The sequence below is a fragment of the Phaenicophaeus curvirostris genome, chromosome 1 (assembly GCF_032191515.1).
Source record: "Phaenicophaeus curvirostris isolate KB17595 chromosome 1, BPBGC_Pcur_1.0, whole genome shotgun sequence".
Lineage (NCBI taxonomy): Eukaryota > Metazoa > Chordata > Aves > Cuculiformes > Cuculidae > Phaenicophaeus > Phaenicophaeus curvirostris.
This window is the reverse complement of record NC_091392.1, coordinates 187,965,044-187,989,990: the sequence shown is the minus strand read 5'-3', so window position 1 is coordinate 187,989,990 and position 24,947 is coordinate 187,965,044. Positions and strand designations below refer to the sequence as shown.

At 41.6% G+C, this 24,947-nt stretch overlaps 1 protein-coding gene across 3 annotated transcripts in view; it reads right to left on the bottom strand.

Moving 5' to 3' along the window:
- The window catches only part of ATP8A2 (ATPase phospholipid transporting 8A2), a 326,443-nt gene that overhangs the window by 279,446 nt on the left and 22,050 nt on the right, over nt 1-24,947 (bottom strand). For 2 of the 3 annotated variants that reach the window (XR_011339668.1, XM_069882897.1), the window contains exons 2-3: nt 17,752-17,903; nt 6,592-6,736 (exon numbers count right to left, since the gene is read on the bottom strand). Coding sequence is in view for 2 of the 3 variants with exons in the window: in XM_069882897.1 (XP_069738998.1) it covers nt 6,592-6,736; nt 17,752-17,821 (215 nt within the window). In the remaining variant the exon portion in view is untranslated. The remainder of the gene's footprint in view (nt 1-6,591; nt 6,737-17,751; nt 17,904-24,947) is intronic. The other variant, XM_069882904.1, reaches the window with a different exon arrangement.

Here is a 24,947-nt window from a genome sequence, read left to right as displayed (position 1 = left end):
TTTACAGAAAGCGCTTAAGAGTTTGAGCTCTACTCGAGGTCAACTTAAGAGAACTTCTTACTCCTCTACAGGCCACTAGCAGTCAGTGAGGTCTGCAGCACTGAGCAGACAGCTACACATACAACTATAAACAGCAAGAGACTTCAGAAAGCGTGATTTACTGTACATGTCGTATCCAAGTCCTGAAAGACACTTGGCTTTGTCTCCATCATTGCTTTGAATGGCCTTGGTGATTCTTTGTGTAGTTAGTCCTTCTCCTGCTCATGTTTTTCTGGACAGAGATCACCAAAAGTGAAGGAATAAGTAGAAATGCAGTCACAAGGAAACGCACACTGCTGAATATTGGCTAGTATATTTTCAACAAATGTGTAGCTTTGTTTGCATGAAGTCAGACTGTATTCCAACTTTAGCTCCAGTGTCTGAAAGTCACTTAAAAAGTAACTTTATAAAAAAAAAAAAAAAAAAAAAAAGACCTAGTTTCAATGTGTAAATATCTTGCTGTTTTGCTAATGCTGGTGTATGAAATCTACCATAACACACACAAAAAAAACCCACCCCACCACCCTATTTCAGAATACCAGCAAGCTAAGCATGCAGCAGGGCCCTAGAACTCTTCCATCTGGTTTTACTCATCCAACCATTTCATCTAGGCAAAATTCAACAGCTAAACTCTTCAGGAGCTCTGGCCCTAGGAACAGCCTGCTAAAAGCAAAGATGCAGCAACTACAAATATACCAGCAAAATCTGGAAACACAATATCAACACAAAGCATGCACTACCAGTTACTTCTAGTGAGTTTTAATGCCTAAAAGAACCCCTCTAAAGCTGTACCCAAGCCTTTTCATTGTGATAGATCATAGTATCAGCTACAGCTGCACTGCAGGAAAATTAGGGGTTTGCTTATTTATGAGAAGTGCGTAACATTATTAAGTATTTCTTCTCAGCCAAAAATAGTATCTACCTTAAACTGAAAAAAGGAGAGTTAAAGGATTCATTTTATATGTGATTACACTCGTACTATTCAGAACACAATAATATATCCTTTCTATGAAGAACTGTAAAAAGCTTTTCTGCAGTTCATTCATACAACAAAACAAGAGATTTACAAACACAATACAAACACTAGTACAAATGGTCACAGTACCTGAACTCTGTCAAGAACAAACTGAACACAAGTAGGTGTATTTCTACTTAAAGAACAAAGGTGGATTTTAGTGCAAGGGGAACGCTGCTCTGTAGCACAAAATGCAGATAAATGCATGTAGATTACCGTTCACATTTTCATCTGCAGGTCATAGTGGGGATGTTCATGTTACAAGGGTCAACACTAATTGGCTAGTAATACCAGCAACTCCTGTTTCAGCAGCAGTGACTCAGTAAGCACCAGTGAGAACCTCACCACACATTCAGAAAGCACTAACACCTCTAAAGCCCAAGTGGCTTCTACAGTGCCTATTTGCAAGCAAAGAAAACAATATACTTTGAAACAATACAGTTTGCTTCATTTAATGCAACCTAAACCTTAATTTAAAGGGGGAATCAGACTATGCCTACTATTTCATCACCAGTAAGCATCCTGCAGACACTGACAGTCTGAGACCAAAGATAAAAACTAGCTTGTTTAGTAAAAGACCCATGGTACTACTAGAAGCCTTGTTACAGTATTCAGTGCTAAATTCCTAGTGGTGGCGTTTCTGCCTTATGAAACAAGAAATTAATTCTCACCAGTTCCCTTGAGTTTCAAGGCCCTGTACAGTTTAAAAATTAACACAAAAGGCATTTTGCTCATTTTGTCTCCTAGCAGAACTTCACGTTTGCCTGTATGTAAAACATCTCTATAAACTGAAGATTTTCTGGCAATCAGACCACATCTTTTGGGATTGCTCCAATACACAAAGCCATCAAAGTCTGATCTGATGAGAAGCTCTTCAACAGGACTTATAGATCCCAGATCAATTAAAAGCATACAAGTAGAAAGATGACCTTCCTGACCGCTGTTCTGCCCCCGACCTCCCACTCAAGCCACATATCAAGGCTGACCCTGGAGTCCTGATTCAGATGTAAGATCAGACTTGAACCAGGATGCAGAATCAGGCCTTCAATATTACGTAAAGCAACAGCTACAATAGCAACTACAACATACTTGGAAAACCTGGAGATAGTTACCTACGTACCTAGTCACGTCAGCATTTCTGTGCTTCCTGGACCAGAAGTTCTAACTACTTCCGCATCAACATTAATACATGCAACAAATGAGGGACTCAAAGCACTTGACTGGTGATTTTGAGAGCAGGTCCTGGAAGAAAGTTTCTGTACAATACTGCTAAACATACAGTATAAGCCACCGATGACAAAGTGGCTCCCTGTATTAGTAAGAAACATCAAAGGACTGTATTTACATGAAAGCCAGACCTGTAAAGCATTGTCACTTTAAGCAAAACCAGCCAGACTTCACTGAGTGCCCATTCGCAAAAGTAGCCATGTCATTAGTTTGGTGATGTCCTAACTACTGATGCAGCATTTGAACCCCTATTATCACATCCAATCTATATCCCTGTGTGACCCTGTAGTCACTTAGCCCACCATTCAGGTAATCACATAAACCAAACTTGGCACTAAAGAGCTGTAGTTTAAGAAACGAGGCTAACTTAGGTAGCAAAAAAAAAAAAAATTATTATTTGATTTTTTTACTCTTTGCTATCCACTACTTAACAAGCACAGAATCATAGAATGGTTCGGGTTGGAAGGGACCTTAAAGATCATCCAGTTCCAACACTCCTGCCATAGGCAGGGGCACCTCCCACTAGACCAGGCTGCCCAAGGCCCCATCCAACTTGGCCTTGAACACCTCCAGGAAGGCAGCATCCACAATTTCCCTGTGCAACCTGTATCAGTGCCTCACCATCCTCACAGTCAAAAACTTATTTCTTCCTAACATCTAATCTAAATCTCCCCTTTCCCAGATTAAAACTGCCACCCTTTGTCCCGTTCCTGCAATCCCTAATAAAGAGCCCTTCCCCAGTTTTCCTCTAGCCCTCTAAGTACTGAAAGCTGCTATATGGTCTCTGCAGAGCCTTCTCTTCTCCAGGCTAAACAACCCCAACTCTCTCAGCTTGTCCTTAAACGGGAAGTGCTCCAGCCCTCTGGTGATCTTTATGGCCCTCCTCTTGAACCACTAACAGATCCAAGTCCTTCCTGCACTAAGAACTCCAGAACTGAACGCAGTGTGAGGTCTCACGAGAGCAGAGGGGTACAATCACCTACCTTCACCTTCTGATCACACTTCTTTTGATGCAGACCAATGCAAAAATTTCTATAATTGCTTGCATTTAATAAAACCAATAGCAGAAGAGTTACAGGTTGGAAACATCAGTGATCCACTATCATTGTATTTCACACCTGAATTAGAAGTAAAAGTGAGTATTCTAAAGCGTAAAGAAAGTCCTTTCCCACAATACACTGGAAGGAACAGAAGATAAAACTCAATATGGTTTCTGTAGAAGCTTGACTACTGTATCTCACACTGTCTGTAGCCAGGGATGTCTTGGACTTAATGACAGCTGCCACTCAACTTAAATCTTCAAATTTAGAATGCCGGCCAGTAGCTAGTAATTATTTGCTTGAAGTGGCACAGAGCTATGCACAGAGTGGCTCAAAGTTTGAAGAACTTAAATATGCCTGTTTAAAAGAAACATTGCTGTAGTTTAAGTTTAATAAGATATGAAATGTTTAGGTTACACATAATAAACAATTCAAAACACTTGTTAGCTTTCATCAAAACAAACATACTTAATACCACAACTACAGCTGTGTTGGATGAAGTAACTGCATTTGCTCCATTTTTAACATATTCCAAAGCTTCTGAAATGTTTTGGCTGAGAACGGAACATCATTTGCCTTTCATTAAAAGGTCCGAGGAGTTACACGTACAGAAAGTTCTTAAAACTGTACAGAGTAGGAATTAAAACAGGTAGAAGATAGGTTCCTATAGAAGGAATCACTGCTGCTACAGTGTAACAGAGAACAGTGATAGACATACATACACATGCGTAAATGACCAAGCTAAATCCAGCCTAAAAGTTTTATATAGCACTAAGTTTTGAAATAGTTTTTGAAAAAGTTTGAAGAGCACAAAAAAAAAAGTAGCCATTTCTGTATTCTCAGTCTCACCCACTACACCAGAAAGCCTTTGGAAAGAGAAAACAGTTCTTCCTTCTACAACCTCATGCTTTAAGACTTCTGGAAGTGGTAGTACTATCTTGCCATCCATTTAGCTTTTGCGTCAACACTATATGCTATTTGGATGCAGTATTGGGTAAACATCAATTTTGCTTAACTTATCCAAAATTAAAAAACATTGGTACTTATCACTTTTTCCTTTTGCACCCACAAGAAAAAAACAGAGGAACACACTGTTACAACTGCCTCTCTCCTCAAAAAAATTTAAAAAGCTCAAGATGCTAACAACATCTTAAACAACAGACCATACCACTGACCCACCTTCTCTTAACTTCTGCATCTACATTTCTTGTGTATTTTGCTTGATTTTGAGTAAGTCATTCCACACCACTCCTGAATTTTGAAAACTTAGTATGAACATTCACAAATTCCCACTTTTGTTCAGAGAATCCTTGATGACTACCAAAAAGGTGACAGTCACAATTCATGTGACATACAAACTTTCATCATCTCCTTCAGTTGAATTCTCCTAAAAGCTCTTATATACACATGCTTATCTGCTTACCTACCTTGCACTGCGACACACTGATGCTTCCTGTGGAAAAAACAGATCTTCAAATCCAATGGCACTGAGAAATTCAGAAGCTGAACACTTTTAAGTAACAAAGTCCAACACAGAACAGAAGTTCCTCAAGAGAAACTCCAAAATACATAGCAGAGTAAATAAATCACCACTCAAACTCTACACATGGCACCCTTATGCCGATATTATGAGCTCAAGTCACCATTGCCTTCATTCCCACTGGACCAAGGGAAGAGGGCTAATCCAGAGGGCAGAGCACAAAGCCTGTCACCCTTTTAAAAGTCAGAAAGATCAAAGCTTACTTACTAAGTAGCAGCAAGTTATTATAAGGCAAACTTAATTTCCAAGTGACACTAAGGAGCTAAGATCCCTAATCAGGTAATGCAAACACCTCTACTTTCCCATTACATCATCTGCATTTCATTCTATCCCTCCCACACCAATATTCCTCATGATTCAAGTTGCCCTTCGTCAGAAGGCAAAGCTGCTAAAAGCTACTGAAAAGCTTTTAAAGCTATCAGGGGGTGACTTCCAGACAACGAGTTGGACACAACAGCCCCCAAGTGTTGGCAACAGTGCTATCAGGAACAAGTTCTTGGCAGCAGTCACACAATTTTTCTTAAGATAAACCAGATCAGAACACAACCCCTTCAGGAAAACCTAAGCAACAGACTCTGCTGAGTCTCCTTTCCCTGCTTTTCCTTCTGTAAAGCAGTAAAAGCGCAAGCAGTCTATCCACAGAAGACAGTTGAGCTCAGCTCATAGTTAGTCAAAGAAAAAGAAAAATAAAGTGAGAAAACATCCAGTGTTGCTGCCTACGTAGAAAAAGCAAGGCATTAAGAAAATCTGTCATTTTAACTGCTCCTAAATCATAGTCATTCCTAGACAAGTATAAATTAAGTCAAATTTGTGGATAAACTCCTGTGTAAGTTGTTGCACTATTCAGAACACCAGCATCCTTCCAAAGGATATTCTACTTCTGCCTTTGACAATACACACAATAAACCTAATGGAAAAGATCATTTCAGCAGGATATAGAATTACTCTTTGCGTAAAGCCACTCATTGTGTAAAGCACCCTTTGAACAATAACCCTAACATCTGCATTAACAAACAAAGCCTGCTAAATAACCCTCGTCCTTAGTGATGACAGGAGCCATCTGTTCACCTAGCTAGCCCCGGGCAAGCATCGCCAACACTGCCACAGCTTGATTACGTTACACATACTCCATGTTTCAGAGCACCTTTGCGTTTCCAAAGTGCAATAACACAGCATTAATCCTACCAACAGAAGTCTTTAACACATCCCCCCAACGAAAGGCTCCACACGAAAAGAAAACTCCCTCTTGTCAGCAATTAAAGAGCAGAAGCCGACCATAGCCTTGATGGGAATGGTTGGACCGATGATCCAGTAGGTCCTTTCCAACCTAGTGATTCTATGGTTCTACACACAGGCATATGAGTTCATGGACTCTGCCGTTACTCTTACCCTGTTAGACTTATTTTTTCTTTTCCTCCATCCTATTCTGTACTTTAATACTCAACCTACTTATTCTTACATCGGGATGCTAGTTATTAAGGTGACATCCCACGGATTTTACCTCGTGAATTCGATGCAAATCTCACAGTAAGTTTCCAAGCGCCAGCCCTCCTGCCCGAGGGCGCTAAACGAAGCCCCGTGGCTCCAGAACCCAGCGGTCCCACCGCAGAGCCTGGCAGCGCCTCCCCCCAGCCGACAGAAGCCGCTCAGCCCTCGCCGCGGGGGGCGGGAGGCGGCGAGAGGGACCGGGGCCGCGGGAGAGAGGGAGAGAGGCGGGGACGGCTCCGTACCTGACCCGGTTGTCGCGGAACTTGCTCTGCTGCGGCTGGTTCAAGTAAATGGTGCGGGCTGGCGCCTCGTCCAGATCCGCCGAGGACGCGGCTCCGGACATCTCATCATCCGCCTTCTTGTAGCCCGCGGGGGAACAGACGGGTCCTGCGGGAAGAGCGCGGCGGTCAGCGGGGCCCCGGCGCGGCGCAGCCCCCGCACGGCCCCGGGGGAGCCGCCCCCGCCCGCCCCGCCGCCTCCCGAGCCCCGCGGAGCGGAGCGGCCCCGCCCGGCCCAGAGCCCGCGCGCAGCAGCCGGGCTGCCCCGGGGGCGGGTCCAGACTCGATAGAGTCACGCTTAGTACCGGCAGCTTCAGCTCGGTTTATCTGGAGTGAAGATTTAGAATCACAGAATGGTTTCGCTTGGAAGGGACAGCTCCAACCCCCCCGCCATGGGCAGGGACACCTCCCACCAGACCAGGCTGCCCAAGGCCCCATCCAGCCTGGCCTTGAACACCTCCAGGGATGGGGCAGCCACAGCTTCCCGGGGCAACCTGGGCCAGCACCTTACCACCCTTAGAGTGAAGAAATTCCTCCTTATGTCTAGCCTAAATCTGCCCCTCTCCATTTACACCCATTGCCCCTCGTCCTATCACCACAAGCCCTTGTGAACTGTCCCTCCCCAGCTTTCTTGTAGCCCTTCCAGGTACTGAAAAGTCGCTATAAGATCTCGTTGGAGACTTCTCCAAGCTGAACCAACCCAACTCTAAGCTTTGCATTAAAAGAGTGTCAAAATGAAAGGGAAGAGCACCAGCTATTTCCTCTGGAAAGCCTCTGAAGTCACTGGAAACATTTACCTCTTTCCCCATCCCTTCTGAGCCATGAAGATACTTTCCCTAATATATTTATAGCTCAAGTAATGCATCAGTTTATTAAAGCCATGGATTTACAAGCTAGCACAGGTGGTTCTAGACAAGACTAAGACTACTTATTTCATAAGAATCCAGTAAAAGTGTTACTTTAAGATTATTTGAAAAGCTAAGATCATACTGAAACAAACTGACCTGATCAGACAGAGGCTAAGAGGACTCTTGAAATGAATAGATGAGAGCCCCTTGAGGTTATATCCTTCTCAGCTACAGCTTGAGGGAAAAATTTGGTCCTAATACAGTCTTCACATATTTAACAATTCAGTTCTTCACACATAACCAGTACTTGTCTTTTTAAAAATAGACTAAAAATCTAGGCTAACATCCTACTTCTACATCGCAGATATTCCAAATTATTGATTCTTCAATTGCTAGTGCAAACAGGCTCTGTATCCTCTAGACATCAGCCACTGGAGGGCAACATTATCCATTCATCTTACAGTATAGTCCAGTATACAAAACAACTTACCAATGCTAATAGCTGGCCAATAACACTAATGTATTTAACAAAAATGTGCTTTCAACAGCACTGTCTCTTGCCCGAGGCAGGCATTTCCCACTGTGAATTCCTACTTTGGAGATAAAGCTGAACGTCAAGTGTAACACTAGTTGTTTTTCTTTCACTTCATTCAACGCCAAATTAAACTGAAATACACCAAATTGCTAGTATTTACTTTGTGAAGAAGGACAAATTTAGGAAGTGAAATATTGAAGTCTATGCATTCTGCAAGACTACACCATTCTTATAATACGTAAGGTTATTCGGTCTGAAGAAACTTGCTACATAGAGGACTGCTCAACCTTGCTGAGTGGTTATTTTCCCCTTCAGAAAAACAGAGCTAAGAGCACTACTGGATACTTGCTGTTCTTTCCCATTGATTTCATGTTGTGTAACTGCAAAGGAGATCAAACAACAATACTCTTAAGAGCATTAAGTGCAAGGAGGCAGCTTTTATCCATTTTCCTAGTCAAGCTCCCAAACAATAGTGCAATTATTCTAAAACAAACACACTCTAAATGTGGGTGTGGGGTTTTCTGTTTTCAAAAACACCTTTGATGTTTCACTTTTTTATGATTCCTTCTGATGCTTGAAGTCCTCCTGCTTACTATTTCTCTTCACCACCCAGTATCATGAAGCTGTCTCATAACTTTAAGGATTAACCGAGTCAATATAGCTGATAAAGTTCAAAGATATTTATATTTACTTAATACACTATGTGGGCTCTCAGTTGCTCTCTCCAAGGTAGGTGGTCCCAAGGCCAACAGTATTTACCTTACTCTTTAGATACACTGAAATATTTTCAGAGCAGACTGGTGTGTATGAACAGCTACAGTAAGACCATTTTCATTTTTTAAAGTGGCTCGAGTCAGCTGCTTCAACTCTTGGTCGAATAAGCCTCATTTTGGAAGATAATCCAGTAATCCTACCCACCAGGAACGCCTTTCCCCCTCCTTCCTCTGTTATTAAGCATATCGCATCCAGAAGCTTGCAGACACAGTGAGCTATGATAGTGGCCGTAGATGCTCTCCTTCCCCACATTTAGAAAATCTAAGGAGCCCTGAGCTTCTGATGGGCTCTGCAATGCCAGAGGTTATACCACCTTCAGAAGGCGTCCTCTTCAAGGAGGCCTGGCCACCTGTAGGCCATCACTTCAGCCACACCAAGTCAACTACACCTCTGCTTCTTGTTTGAGAAACACTATGTACAAAAGCAGCGCAGATAGGACCATCTCTAGCAGCAGAGGCATTTAAAACTGAAGTCTGAGAAGTTTTTACTTACCAGCATTTCCTTCCCTGTATCAAAAGGGATCAGACCTATTGACTTCATTTCAGAACAGACCAACTTGGCACTCTTGCAACATTTATCTCCCTCAAGACCTGCATCTTCTGTTATTTGCCCAAGGACTTGCAACACTGCTATGCCATTTATTTGGAATAAAACTATTCATGCTTCAAGGAGCACATTATTAGTAGAAGACTGTACCTCATATCCTAGTTATTTATTATGTTTAGCTACACAGATTTTGGATCTTCTAACTACATCCATCATCTCACACGAATATCCTGTGTATAGATGACAAAGCCACTGCAAATGTGTAAATATGATGTTTAGAAGTCAAGACAGTTTCATAAGAGGAATCATATTCTACAAGAATAACCTAGCATGGTTAGTGCCAGTGCGGAAGCTCCCTTCACTTGCCAAACGTCATTTGGCTCAGCTTGTATCTCCTGAGTTCCGCTGCTGGTCTTGGAGTCCTCCAGCATTCCTTCCCAGTAATGCCCCACCTCAAATTCCTGGAAACTCATCACTAGTGTCACTATCTACTCTGAACTCAGTTTGGGAACTCGCATTTCAGGAAAAAGGGAAGGCAGAATTTTCTTATTGGCCAGAAGTTGTCAGAACAGAAAGAAAACATGTCAGTAAGTGATTATTCCCACCTCAGGAAAGAAACCTCGAAGAATCTCAATGGACTTGGGAAGAGCAGAACAGAAAACAATCAACAGTCAAAGTAAACAAAAGCCTGACATAAAACCACAGAGGATATTTGCAAGCCAGTCTACCACAGGTATTCTGTTAAACTATTAACAAGCTGCTAAAGCAGCACAATAATTAGAATGAAACACTGACTGCTACCCTTTGGTTTGGAACTTGGATCCTTATGGACTTTAAACACTGCCCAATACATTTGCCTTCAATGCTGAGGCACAAGACACTGTTGCAGTCTAATACCGTTACCCACAGTGCTTTTACAAGTTCTGTGAATCAGACAAGTTATATGCTCCCTTTTATAAAGCCATTAATTTCTTCAAGACTCTTACTTCATGCTATTTAACAGCTTTTTAAAAAAATATAGTATTAGAAGCTTGACAAAAATATCAAGAGATTTCATAGCTCTCCCTCTCATCGTTTAGAAAAAGCAGGCTGGGTGCTCTGACAAATTCACATTGCATTTGTTATCACTTGAAAATGCAACAAACTAATCTAATACGCTAAATTCACTGAGCCTGCAAAGATGAAATCTTCCACAGACATCTCTCTTCTTAATGTCTGCTTCGTAAGAATCACAGCTCTCTATGATTCTGTAAATAAACTGTGGTGAATTCTGCAGTGTTTTTAAAGATGATTCCCTTGGGATGTTTGCCAACTGTCAGAAGTCACAAGAGAACCTTTACTGAAACTATATCACTAGATGACCAATCTAGACCAGATTACATCTGGTCTTGTAACTTCGTGAGGCACTTGATTGCTTTAACATATGTTCCAGTTTTAAAAACAAGAAATAATAGAGAAATTAAGCACCTAACCAAGACAGCAGAGCCACAAGCTATGAGAAACAGCAGGTTTGTAAGAAAGTACACAAGACAGGTTTCATCATGTCAAGTTTAGAACCTAAAGCAAAACTAAAGGTCACAGCCAAACCCAATCCTACTGATTTTGCACATTTTGTAGGACTAGGTCCCAGCATAGAGAGGACACCGAGCTGAAGAAACTGACCCCACTTGACCTGAGTTGATCTATGGTCTCTAGAGGTCCTTTCTAACCTGAACTACACTGATTCTAAGCTTAAACAGTCGCAAATCAAAGTATAAGTCACCAGTTTCTTGCATTCCCTGCAGATGTATTAAAAGGCAGTTTTCAATTAGGAGACATTTGAAAGATAGCTGTCCTCAGAGTGACAACTAGCACCTCACCAAAAACCTCCAAACTTAGTCATTTACAGAATACATGCTGTTATTGTTACAAGCTTTGCCTCAATGAAAGGAGTTGTCAGATGTTCAGCTTTCTAAGATGCATATTTAGAAAGGTAGCAGGCAAGTTTGACTTTTGCCTGCACTGAAATACCAAGTTTGCTCTTAACAAGCTACCCTAGACTCAGTGACTCACCACCACTTTCTTAGGATAACATCATTTTCCACAAGATGATCTTTGCTAACAGCATACCAAAAATAATACCAAAAGAGAAATTCTGCAGTTCAGAATTGTCAAAAAGCTCGTGTACAAACAATGAATTTAAAGCTTGGCTAAGTGAATTGGTTTTACCTGAAGCACATTCTTTCTTGCATTATTTCTCTATCTGACTTCACTGTTCAACAGAACTTCACTTGCAAATGAATCTAAAAGTGTATAAAGATAAAAGTCCAAACAGGCAGAGCACAGCATGCTCTCACAGGAGATGCAGGGCATGAACTCAGCTACCAGATCCTCCAAGAATGTTTTGTTCCCACCAGGACTGAGATACTTGAATCTTGAGCTATAACCAGTTCATGTGAAAGCTTGATGATAAGCATTAAGGTTTTAATTTTTAGAGTTCAGAAAACTTCTACAGTGTTCAGCAGCCTAAAATTGTAGGCAAATGTTCTGATCTACTCAAGTCAGAAGAAAGGAAGTTCCAGAATAAAACAGAGTGGAGCTTTTGTTTTCTAGCTCTTTTATTATCCAAAGTAATTTTAAACCTGCTTCTTTCTTTGTAGATATACGTCCTGCAAATAAGATGGCCTTAGATGTATGCAAGTACTACGGTTCATATTAGCAACAGCCTTGAAGTAAACACCATCTCTTACTTCCTGAAGAATTACGTAAGAGCTACTTCATCTGAAGCATTGGTGATAAAATGGCTGTTTCATTTGCTAAACAAGAAGCAAACATGGCACAGTATTCTACACCAGATAACATTTACCCCATGCGTTACAGTAAAGGAAATGCCATCAAGAAAAGAAGCTATTGTTTTCCAAAAAATATTACTAAGCAATAAATATTTAGTAGGTGGGTGTTTTAGAGCTGTTTCACTTCAAGTTGTTTTCTAGTTCTGAAACAACGCTGTAGATGTTACTAAAATGCAGCTTTTACTAACTTTAAGCTTCCAACAGGTACAGTTAAGTTGTCAGATATTCTATTAGTTCACGTTTTCATGATGAAAGCTATCTTGTCAATTTTAATAGGCAGTCGTAAAGCAAAGATGAAAAAGATGGCTTTCCTCAGCTTTCCCAAGGGAATTCCTTGGGGTCTGAGGCAAACCAGAACTTTTGTAGAGGCCATTTACTAAGAACAATCTTTTAGATGTGACGCTAACAAGTACAAGATTGCCACAAGAAAGTAAATAATCAGTAAGAAAAAGGAGCAGTGATTGAAGTACTGTCTATTTCAACCTAGGACTTCACTAGCAGTGAGCTTCTACTCTACTAGTATCTGATCACATTAGAAAGCAAAAAGTTACTTAAAAAGGAAATAGTATTAGTTCTGCTAACCTGAGGTCCAACCATGAGCAGATGAAGTCTTTTTAGACTAGAACACTAACATTCAGTGATTCAGTCTAGGATAACAAGGAGGCCATGACAACTCCTAGTGACAGAAGATGGTTGCTAGCTACAATATACACCATACATGAGAGTACACATGTATGAAAACCTCAGAGTATCATCAGGAAATGCTTGTGACACTGGAAGCAAGAGTTCCCATCTCATCATTCCACGCACTAGGAACCCCACAACAGGCCTTTTACACTAGTAGGATAAGATATTTGCCACCGTGCAACACAACGTGGATAAAAATATCTGTTCAGTTAGATGTCTGCATTAGCATTTCAGCAACTTGAGTGACTACTAAATCGGATCAATCCCCTCCACAGGCACGATTATATGCAGTTCCAGGGAAGAGACAATATAAGACAGACAAGCTGTAAGTGAACTCAATTCTGACACTGTAACTGGTAGGTACCTTCTCCAAATGCCTACAATTGTGTGTTTGGGTTTTTGCTTGGGTTTGATTTTGAGTAGTAGCACATTCCACCAGAACTACCAGGATACTGAATGAGCAAACTAAGATCAAATTAGAAGTCTTCCACAAGAGCTGCTTCTTAAAATTTAACCAGAAATTACGTCAGTCAACAGCTAAAGTGATAGTGGAAAAACCTTGTGTTTGGGTCAAGCAACTTGAGATTGCTATGGAACAATTCTGCTACAAGTCAAACCTTGGAAAAGGGGGACTTAAAGCTCTCAGATAACCCCTCTGTTCAGGTCAGAATTCAAAGAGACACCCATACCTCGGTAGCAGATGTTTTAGATGCACAGAAAGGAGGAAAAGCTATTTTATGCACAGCAGAAAATCGGATTTGAAGATGGGAGTTTTTTCTTTGCTAGATACAGATCAATAAAGAAACTCAGACTCAGATGAACACAGTAGCCCTCAAAAGGATATTAAAAGTAAATAAAGCTTTGGAAACACAGGAGAGGACTAAGCAAAGGAAGCTTATTTTCTGAACTCCAAGATGCAAGGAGAAAGCCATCATCAATCAAGCTACCCCAGATACAGCAAGGGAAATTAGACAGGTCTGCAACTTCTCTCATTTTCTCTTCACAGCTATGCAATGTGTATAGATTAACAAAATTAACAAGAGTAAGAAGGGTGTTGTTGAGCAGGAAATATAGCCAGTGTGATAATAATCATGAATTTCATAAGCGGCTTAAAACTCAAGAGTAGTTGCCTCTAGGACTAGCCAGTGAATTGCTCTGTAAGAGAAGCCATCATCCTGCAAAAAGGTCACTTGTCAACCTACTCGGAGACCAATGTTCAGGATCATTTTAAACATGCAAAAGCACAACACAGGTTAGTGGCCACTGGTTCGGACTTGCATACTTAGACTGGAGAACTACCTGCAGCTTACAACAAACGTCAGTCTTTAAGAGATAAATTAATCCAGTCTTTAGGAGCATATAAATTTTTTAAATCCTACACCTAGTAGTGCACTCCAGGGATCAGTGCAAGAAGTATTGCTATAAATTGGCAGCTCAGTGAAGCCAAAAGAAAATCTCTGATATACCTGATCAATCCAAGGAGGACTGATTTGCCAGGGAGGTGTAGCTGCAGAATGGCAGTGTTACAATAAATGCAGACATACTCATGGCATAGGTGGATCAGGAGTTAACAGGCAATAAATTGATCATGTTAGACATACAGCATCAGTAGCTCTCACAGTAGGTGGAAAGCAAAAGATTTCTTGAAGCCTTAGCTGATACAAAAGCAACTGTTGGGATTAAAGAAACAAGGAGAACAAGAACTCCATTTGCTTGGTCCTGTTAATGTAAGCCTGAAGAGGAATAGTACATGCCTTAAAGTTGTCACTCCTTTCTTGCATTCATCCCTGATTTAAGCCAAATGTGACAACACTGAAAAAGGTCTTTCTGAATAATCTTAAATTACTAACTAGAAGATCCTTAACTCCAAGGAGTTCAAGGCACAAAGCCACTTTTTTTCTGCTGAGCATCTCAATCAGATTGTGAACGGAAGTATATGCTGCAAGCAAACAGCTGGAACCTAGATTTTGATGCATACACTCAAATTCATTTGGATGAAACACTTAAATGTTGTCACCAACAAAAACAAATTCCTAACAAAATGCTAGAGACACTTCAGAGAACAAAAGCACAACCAGGATCACACTAATGCAGGAGTACATGGTTTAGCATAAACTATATACAGAGAAGATTCATATGCATCATCATGAACAAATACCATGTTTTTCAAGAGACAGAACAGAACACTTGAAGCACAGGATAAGAAGCAGGTCCAGCCAATAAAATTCACCTCCCTCTGTACGAATAGAGGGCAGCTACATTATTCAAAGCAAGATAATGAGGTCACAGAATACTGAGGTACGGAAGAGCAACGGTGCCTAAGGTTGCCTATGGCTCGAGTTAAGGTCTCCTTGATACGTTTCTTTTTGCTTCTTTGAATGGCAAAATAAAGGTCTGATATTTCTATTCCCTCTCCCAGTCTTCATATAAAGGCTTGATGAGACCATGAGAAGGATAGTACTTTGCCTAAAATAGCTCTTCCCTATCTCCCTAGTCATTTTGTACCTGCTCACTTAGTGTCAAAAACAAACAGCTTCTGCTGATAATGCTGTGCTAATAAACCCACATGATAATCTATTCTTATTCTCCCCAGTGTTTCACAGCCACAACTATCAGCTAAATTCCAAGGCTGAACCTTTATCACCTGCATAGAAAAAGAAGTCCCTTCTCCCCTGCTCCAGCTTCCAGACTAAGTTTACTAAAACACTAGGGGCACTAGGAATAGGTACCAGTTAAAACAAGTGGGTTTTTGTAGTTAAGTTCCCGTACTGCACTGGACGAAAATGGCCTCTCTAGAAGTTTCAGTCCCATCACACACTTTCCTTAGCTGTTCTGCAAAATCACTTATGTATTTGTTAGCAGCTTGCCACCATAGTCTGAATTTCACACATTGTGTCTGATTTATGAGAATCAATGATACATCTGGGGCCTGAAAAAATAAATTTCAGGCAGCAGATAAACTAGATCTAATAGCCTGACACAAAGTTGAACACTCAGCTTCAGCAGCTACTGTCAACACCAGAATTTTAAGTAAGCAAGAAGTACTGCAGCTGTAATAAGCCACAGGAGCTTCCCAAGCTCCCTGAAACCCCACAAGTCCAAATCCAAACACTTCATATTCCAAGAGCTGGTTCAAACAGTTGGCACTTCTCAAACTCAGATCAAACTCTTAAAACTACCCAAGCTCCATATGCTCTGAGTTTCTAACAACTTAATAAATACTCTTACATAAAGGGACTAGGTATCCTACAAGAAATTTGTCATCAATTTTTTCCAACTAACAATATGTAACTTAAATGAGCCTGATGAGAAGCAGCAGTAAGGCAGCTTTGAAGGAGGCAGTGGAGGCATTGGTTCTGTGAGAACTTGATGCATCAAGCACAGTGTTTCCTGTTTGAGGCTGCACAGTTTTGAGACTATACGTCATGTCACACATCAACATTTCCCTGCTCTTTTCACAATTTTTTAAGTGCAGGATTAACATGGCTTACCAGCTGTCAATCAAGCTCAAAACACACTTCCATACATTGGAAAGCACTGAACATATCTTCTGCACATGAGACAGTTCAGAGGACACTGGACTTAAAACTCCTTATTCAACTGAACATCCAAGCATTTTATATACAAGCCAACCCTGCAAATGCAGATTCCACTGTGCAAACTCATGAAAACAGATACTATGTCCATTCTGCACACGCTTTCAGCCTCTGGGATGAGGATAACTACTAAGAAGTTCCTTTTGAATTTTCAGCTCAGAAAACATCATCTCATATCATAGAATGGCTTGCCCTTAGTGAAGCCACATTAGGTGTTACCAATCACCTCCTTATTTTCCATGTGCCTCAGAATTTCCTGGAGTATCTGCTCCATCATCTTGCTGGGCAAAGATGAGACTGACCAGCCTGTAGTTTCTCAGGTCTTCCTTTTTCAAACATGGGAGTTAAACTTTCCCTTTTCCAGCCAGTGGGAACTTGAATGAATTGACATGACTTCTTAAATGATACATAACAGCTTAGCAATCTTGCTATGGAAAGGAAAAAACTTAGTTTAACCCTGAAACTACAGCACTTGACAACACATAATGGCAATTCCACTCCCTTCTTCCACTATCTTTATTTTCATTTCCTGGATTTTTTATCAGATTTGAGCATTAAAGCAATTTTCCAAAGTGAACATGAGGTGGCAGAAGCTACAGCTAAGCTGGTTCTTGTATTTCAGACAAGAATAAGCATCTCCTCTAAATAATCCCACTGCTCAAGGAAGCTCCTGGAATTCTAGCACTTTTATCAGATGCACCTCAGATAACCATGACTAGTAATCCTTTTTGTGGGTCATGCACATAACTATGAAGCACAGTGGATCTGTTAGGTGTTTGGTGGAGTATTTCAAAAACAGCCATCAAATCTCCTTCTCATAAGTGACACTTCCAGCTAATCTTTAGAACAGAGCACTTACAGCATTCCCCTCCTGCCACCTTTGAGGCTTGTTTCCCTGTATTAATATTGGCTGAAGCTGAAAATATCTTTGGCACATCACAATTCTATTAGCATTCTGGCACACAAGTGCTTTTTTCCTTTCGGTAATGCATCTGTTCCTTTAACAATTTACAAACAGCTTTAAGCATATCAGCTGCAAGGACAGCTTGATTTCCAGGAGAACAATTTAAACAAGAAAAAGTAGCATTTTTCCATTTATATGCTCCTGATGTAAAGCTATCTGTATTCTTCTACTGAAAGCACAGAAGCCTGTAATGCTGGCGTCTATCCAACATTAGATTAGAAAGATTTACCAAATACATACTGACCTTTTGCTCTAAAGCATTCCCAAAGCTGCTGTTCTTAATTCTGTCCACCCACCGTTTGGTATAATGCACAATAAAAGCAGCTGCACACTGTACAGTTACCTAGACAGAAGCGTCTCTTCCAGCGACGGCACAGAGACATGATGTCCATTTCTTCTTGCACTGGCTGCATGAAGATGAACAGCAGCAGTCCTTGAAAGATCTCTACAGCATTAGCAGGTCTCAGAGCTGATTAAAGTCATCCCCATGGTAATCTGTGAAATATATGTTTTGCACTTTCAAACTGCTCTGCATTGGATTCACAGAAGGAAAGTGTGCAGTAGGTGCCTGTGTATACCGGTGCACAAAGACAGCTGTGGTTTTCACTAGAACATGCTACTACATTTCAGAAAAAGAAGGTGAATTCAGCATCATCCACTATTTCAGCACTTGAAACAACTATCTACCCAGTTCTTGGACTCTTACCCTCTGAAGAGACAGGGCCTGACCAACAGGCCTAAAACAAAATAGTTGACCCACGGACAATCCATACTGCATGGCTACGTGTACTGTTTAATCGTAATTTCTTCAGTATACATAGAGTGTGAGAAGATGCATCATAGTTGCATTACAAGTAGAATTGTGCTATGCTGTTTTAATTGTACCTTCTTCAGAACACAAGAACAGGAGTAGGTACATCATCAAGATAAGCAACGGCCTCTGAGCCCATGGATGGTGTACGATTACCGCATGATTGCCATTCTGCTTGGTCACTGACAACTGGGCTGACCAGTCAGCATGGCAGACATTGAGCATGGACACTGTGTGTGAAGAGACGAGATACACAGAAATGCTACGTCTCAGTAGTTCCCTTAGTTCAAAGATAAGAGATACACAGCGGGTCCCTTGATTCCCTTTCTGCGCTCTGGCCATGCTCCAGAAGGGGCCAAAATGGTATCTGAAACCAGATGATTCCGCATTTTTAGAGTTAAACCGTACATTTATCATAAAAAGCTGGGCCCTCTTGCAGCTACTTTGGAGACCTCACATGCAAGTGGATGCACTGCATAGGTCCTCCAAATCCTCACTGCAACCAGAGTTTCCTAGTGACTATGGATCTTAAGTACTATTATTACTTACTTGTAATACTTATTCACTTGTAGTAATGATTAGACACATTACCTTTAAAAGCTGTTACTGTTAACTCATTATTAAATCACTACTAATCATCCATTACCTTCTTTGTTTAAGCAAGTTAAGTAAAACTTGATTTCACATAGTTTCTGAAAGTTTGGGTCTTTTATGCTGATTGCACCCTATGGTAAAACACCATCCCGTACCAGGTTTCAAAGCACAATTTCTCAAGTGAAATCCTACTAGAAAGATACAGTAGAACTCAAGCTCTGTTCCTCCTAGATATGCTGTGACATTTTGGGCCATGGGATCCATTCATCTTTCAGGTATAAAAAATAACTTTTTTAATTTACATTCTCTGCCTCTTAACAGGTTTATTGGCAATGTATTTTTGGTTTCAAATGAAAGCATTAAAAATTAATTCAGCTAATAAAAATCCCTCCACTTTAAGAGTGGGAAGAATAGTTTTCATCATCTTCACATGTAGTAACCCCATTCGTATGAGCCTCTCAAGAATAACTGTCTCTATGGCACTTAGAGCAGCTTTTCAGGTTGCTTCCTCTCTGGCAGTCTGTCTCCCCTTCTCATACCTTTGCCCCCTCCAGACTATTCGCTTGCTTTTTGCATGGGGAATAGAAAAGGAAACATCAGCAGTGTGCTTAAAGCCGCAGAAGACAGCCATAGGAGGAGGAAAGGGTTTGGCTGTTCGACCTGTATCTTAAGTTCCCTCCCCAGTGGCATACTAGATCTTCAGAACCTTTTCCTATGCCCACCAGGTCCACTTCAGCAATAAATTGGCTCATTTTGGTAAGGGAGTTCAGTTATGTTAGGACAGCTGCGTACCCTGAGAAAGATAGGCTGCATTAGGAGGGAAAGAGGGCAAGAGATACAAGGGGTGTATCAAGCCCATCTCTTACCACCAATGGGAAGCTGGGTGGACCAGATAGTCAGAACATCACCAGGCGACTGGCACAACTAAGGTTGGTAAGAGATCATCACATAAAGGGTTTCAATTTTTTATGAAGAAGACAAGGACAGGAAACCATGGAATACACTGCTAGCTATAAGCAAGTGCTTTTTCCTCAGGAGAGGAAGGTAGCTCCAAATTGTAGTTGCTCTTATCCAGCTTTCATTAGTGCCGTGTGTTGCATAATTCATGAGGAAAACATCTGAGAACAGTGTTTGAGAATATTATTTATCCCCTACACAGGCCAATCCATGAGCAGACAATATTCTATCTGTTTGTACTCTGCATACAGCCATACTCTGCTTTTTTACTAAAAGTGGTAACAGCTCACCATCTGACTAGGCTAGCCTAGATTAGCAGTTCTCTATTACAGGGCACGTGAATGACCAATCTGGAACCAAAACTGCTTATCTCACTTTCTCCAGGCCAGGGAGATCTGACAGCAGAGGCACTGTTATTAAATTCAGACACAAGTAAGCCAATAGCACCAAACTGGTGAGACCCAGAACCCATTTGGCAAGGTGTCAGTTGCTCACTCTCCTGGGCTCCACTTCTCTACCACCTCATCACAGCCGTCATGGCCACGCACAAATCCCCCTTATTTCAAAGGCTCAGCTGCTGTTGAAATATATGGTCTTAGGACCATCTGCCTCACATTGTTCTAGATGAGAGCTCAATATAAGTTAACCACAGTACTTTTTATGCAAGTATTTGTACTACATGGTCTCTAACAAAGTTCCCCTCTGACCTTTCCAAACTTGGTAGCTTGTACTTGCACACACCGAAGAAGTCCACGTTTCAATCAGTAGGCCTAGGCTACGCATTTGGGACAGAAATTTCCTATCGAGAGGCCTTGATCAAAATAAGGGATTATACAAGGATACAATCAGGTCGCTGAACTTCATTGTTTCTTCTTTTCAAAGACAAAAGGCCTCATCTGAACACTTGTACTTGACTAGTTCTGTAATCAAGTTTTTCAAGACAGCTTATGACAAGTCTATGACATGACAAGTATACTTGGTGGAGGAGATGGAGACTGACTGAATCACGCTATCATGACTCTTTCTAAATGGACTAGTTTTATTTTGTTGTCCTGAAGCCAACTATGAACTTTTTACACTTTGATTATGAAAACATCAATAAATCAAGAGTATCTCACAACAGATACTTAACATTAACCCCCAGGATTTTTGCTACTCTTCCAAAATTGTACAAGGTAAAAACATGTTTCTCCACCCCAATTGCACAGTACTTCTCATCAAGCCAAGTGAGCCAGTTAAAATTCTCTCCAAACATGTCTGCCCTCCAGCTTCATACAACCTTCAAGTGCTATGACCAACAGCATGAGGGGTAACAAGGGCAAGCGCTGTGTCCTGCACTTGGGACGCAAAAACCAGTGCAGCACTACAAGCTTGGGGAGGAGTGGCTAGAAAGCTGCCTGGCAAAGAAAGACCTGGAGGTGTTAATTGACAGCTGTCTGAACACAAGCCAATAGGGTGCCCAAGAAGGCCAATGGCATCTTGGCCTGTACTGGAAACAATGCGGCCAGCAGGACCAGGGCAGTGATTCTGCCCCTGTAGTCAGCACTGATGAGGCCACACCTCAAATACTGTGAACAGTTTAGGGCCCCTCACTACAAGAGAGATATTAAGTGTGTCCAGAGAAGGGCAACAAAGCTGAAGGAGCTGGAGAACAAGCCTTATGAGAAGTGGCTGAGGGATTGTTTTGCCTGGAGAAGGCTGAGAGGAAAACCTCATCACTGTCTACAACTACCTGGAAGTTGGTTGTAAAGAGGAGGGTGCTGGCCTCTTCTCCCAAGTGACAGGCCTATGATTCTATGACTGGACAGATCCCTCTGAGCATTTCTCAGACCAAGTAGAACATACCTAAGCCGTGTTCACAGTACACTAAGAACCAGTAAGAAGCATTTTAAGTCAGGACTGTGCACATATTTACCATCAACTGTATACCGCCTTGTATCGGTACTGCTTTTTATTATTCAAAAATCCCTGCATAATACTGAGTATTAGCAACTCCATACTAGTAGCTCCAGGCACTGATTAAAAAAGAAAACTAAACAGGTTTCATAGTTTTTTCACATTTGACTTTCCAGACATCACGATGCCCCTGGCGACTGAAGTTTGTTTTCATTCTTTAAAAAAAGAAAAATCATCTTCTCACCTCTGAGCCTTTATAGTAAACACTTGTCACATTTTTCAGTGCTGCCTGCAATCACAGCTTCATTGTTCTGCAAAGCAGGTTGATGTTCCCACATGACAACTTGGGATAGAGCTGAAGGCTCAACATAAGGCTGAGCAGAAGTATCGTGAAATCTGCAAGAACCTGAATTTGCTTTAACACTGAAGATGCAGTTCAGCCCTGATGTGATTCAAGTTTTTCAATCAACTTTAGTGAGAGCATTTGAAGTACAAGTCATTGTGAGTCCAACATTTTTTCTAAGTACAATAGCAGGCTTGAAAATAAGTTTCAATTTTCTCGTGAGCACTTCCTTAACAGTTTTTTACCCATCAAGTATTCACCAAGTATCCCACTTCCTCACTGGGCATATGAAAGGACTAGGACTTGATTAAAAAACAAGTTCACAAACAGAATGACAATTAATTCCTTACCCAGTTCCTTCCTCAGGGAAACTACTTTCATTTGAACAAATTTATTAACCACTCTAAGGATCCAACAAACCTACTTTTAAAACTTTGTTGGCAGCAACAAAAATAAAGACAATCACTTAAAGGGTTTACTCAAAACTCCAATCTTGACTTTGAATGCAGTCCAAATTATAACACTTGACAAAACTAACTTAGCAAAAGGTTTTTACAAAATAGCAGCAGCTCAAAACTATAGTGTCACCCAAAAGTGCTGGGAAGTAGCAAGTTAGATTAGAGGGATGAATAAGGAGAAGAAAAAAAAAAGAAAAAAAAAAAAGAAAAAAAAGGAGAAAACCAGGAATATAACAGAAAAAAAAATAGTCACCACCCACCGAATCCAATGAAGATTCTAGCAGAAAACAAACCCCACAGGGCAGCAGGCAGGCATGTGGGATTTTGGCTCCGAGTTATTGACAGATAACGTTCCACCCACCACTAGCATATCATGCACATTAAGACACGATCTCGCCCTGACTGTGTGGTACTCCCTGCTTGCTAAGTCCTCAAAGTGGCACATGCATATAAGGCCCTTCTGGAAAGCTCCCAAACTGGGGGTTGAGGGTTCCAGAGCTCACTCACAGTTCAAAAGACCTTTGCCCAGTATAACACTTGTGGGCCAAACATACTAAAGATGACATCACTGCAGCTATCATCAGTATTGCTGCCGCTAGTTCTGCATTCAAACTTCACAGAAAGGGTCATTGGGCACTGGAACAGGCTGCCCAGGGAGGTGTCACCTTCCCTGGAGGTGTTTAAGGCACGCGTCGACGAGGCGCTAAGGGGCATGGTTTAGCGTTTGTTAGGAATGGTTGAAGTCAATAATCCGGTGGGTCTCTTCCAACCTGGTTATTCTATGATTCTATGATTTACCTAGCTGTACTGACAGCTGACTATCAGAAATGTGAAGCAGATTAAGCATTGCTCCCACCCTCTAATGTCACTGCACATTTCTAACATAACCTCTTCTCTCCATTAAAAAAGGATAGGACAAGAGTAAATGTCCTGAATCATAGAATAACCAGGTTGGAAGAGACCCACAGGATCATCAGGTCCAACCATTCCTATCAAACACTAAACCATGCCCCTCAGCACCTCATCCACCCGTGCCTTAAACACCTCCAGGGAAGGTGACTCAACCACCTCCCTGGGAAGCCTGTTCCAGTGCCCAAGGACCCTTTCTGTGAAGAATTTTTTCCTAATGTCCAGCCTAAACCTACCCTGGCAGAGCTTGAGGCCATTCCCTCTTGTCCTGTCCCCTGTCACTTGGGAGAAGAGGCCAGCACCCTCCTCTCTACAACCTCCTTTCAGGTAGTTATAGAGAGCAATGAGGTCTCCCCTCAGCCTCCTCTTCTCCAGGCTAAACAACCCCAGCTCTCTCAGCCGCTCCTCATAAGGCTTCTTCTCCAGCCCCCTCACCAGCTTTGTTGCTCTTCTCTGGACTCGCTCCAGAGCCTCAACTTCCTTCTTGTGGTGAGGGGCCCAAAACTGAACACAGGATTCGAGGAGCGGTCTCACCAGTGCCGAGTTCAGAGGGAGAATAACCTCCCTGGACCTGCTGGTCACGCTATTTCTGATCCAAGCCAAGATGCCATTGGCCTTCTTGGCCACCTGGGCACACTGCTGGCTCATGTTCAGTCGCTGTCAATCAACACCCCCAGGTCCCTCTCCTCCAGGCAGCTTTCTAGCCAGACTTCTCCCAGTCTGTAGCACTGCATAGGGTTGTTGTGCCCCAAGTGCAGGACCCGGCATTTGGCCTTGTTAAACCTCATGCCATTGGACTCTGCCCATCAGTCCAGCCTGTTCAGATCCCTTTGCAGAGCCTCCCGACCCTCCAGCAGATCAACACTTCCACCCAGCTTAGTGTGATCCGCAAACTTGCTAAGGGTGCACTCGATGCCTTCATCCAGGTCATTGATAAAGACATTGAATAGGGCTGGACCCAGTTGAAGTTGCTCAAGGGAAGTTTAGATTGAATATTGGGAAAAATTTCTTTACTGTAAGAGTGGTGAAGGATCAGAGCTGGCTGACCGCGAAAGTGGTGGAGTCACCCATCCCTTGATGTGTTCAAAAAGAATATAGATGTGTCACTTCAGGACATGGTTCAGTAGGCACGATGGAACCGCACTGACAGTAGGACTGGATGATCCTAGAGCTCTTTTCCAACCTTAATGATTCTATGATTCCCTCGCATTGCACAGAAGTGTGAGATACTACTGATGAGACTTTTCAAGAGCACCAAACAATGATTTTTCAAGGCTTTGCACCCAGCCTTATAGCAAAATAATTTCAAGTTAAATATGGGATTTCAGTCAGCCTGCCATATGTTAGGGATTTTAATTCTACATCTATTTCACTTCTACAATTCCAAGTCTCCAAAGGAGAAAAGATTTGTTCAATAATGCAAAGAAAAACTGCATTCCAACTGCAAATATTGATGTTAACTCTGGATATAGATATATATTTTTATTTATTTTTAAACTTGACAGTTACTTTTTCCTACTTGCTCAATTTAATTTTCTCTTTAAAGTTATTACATTTCAGTGTCTTACTGT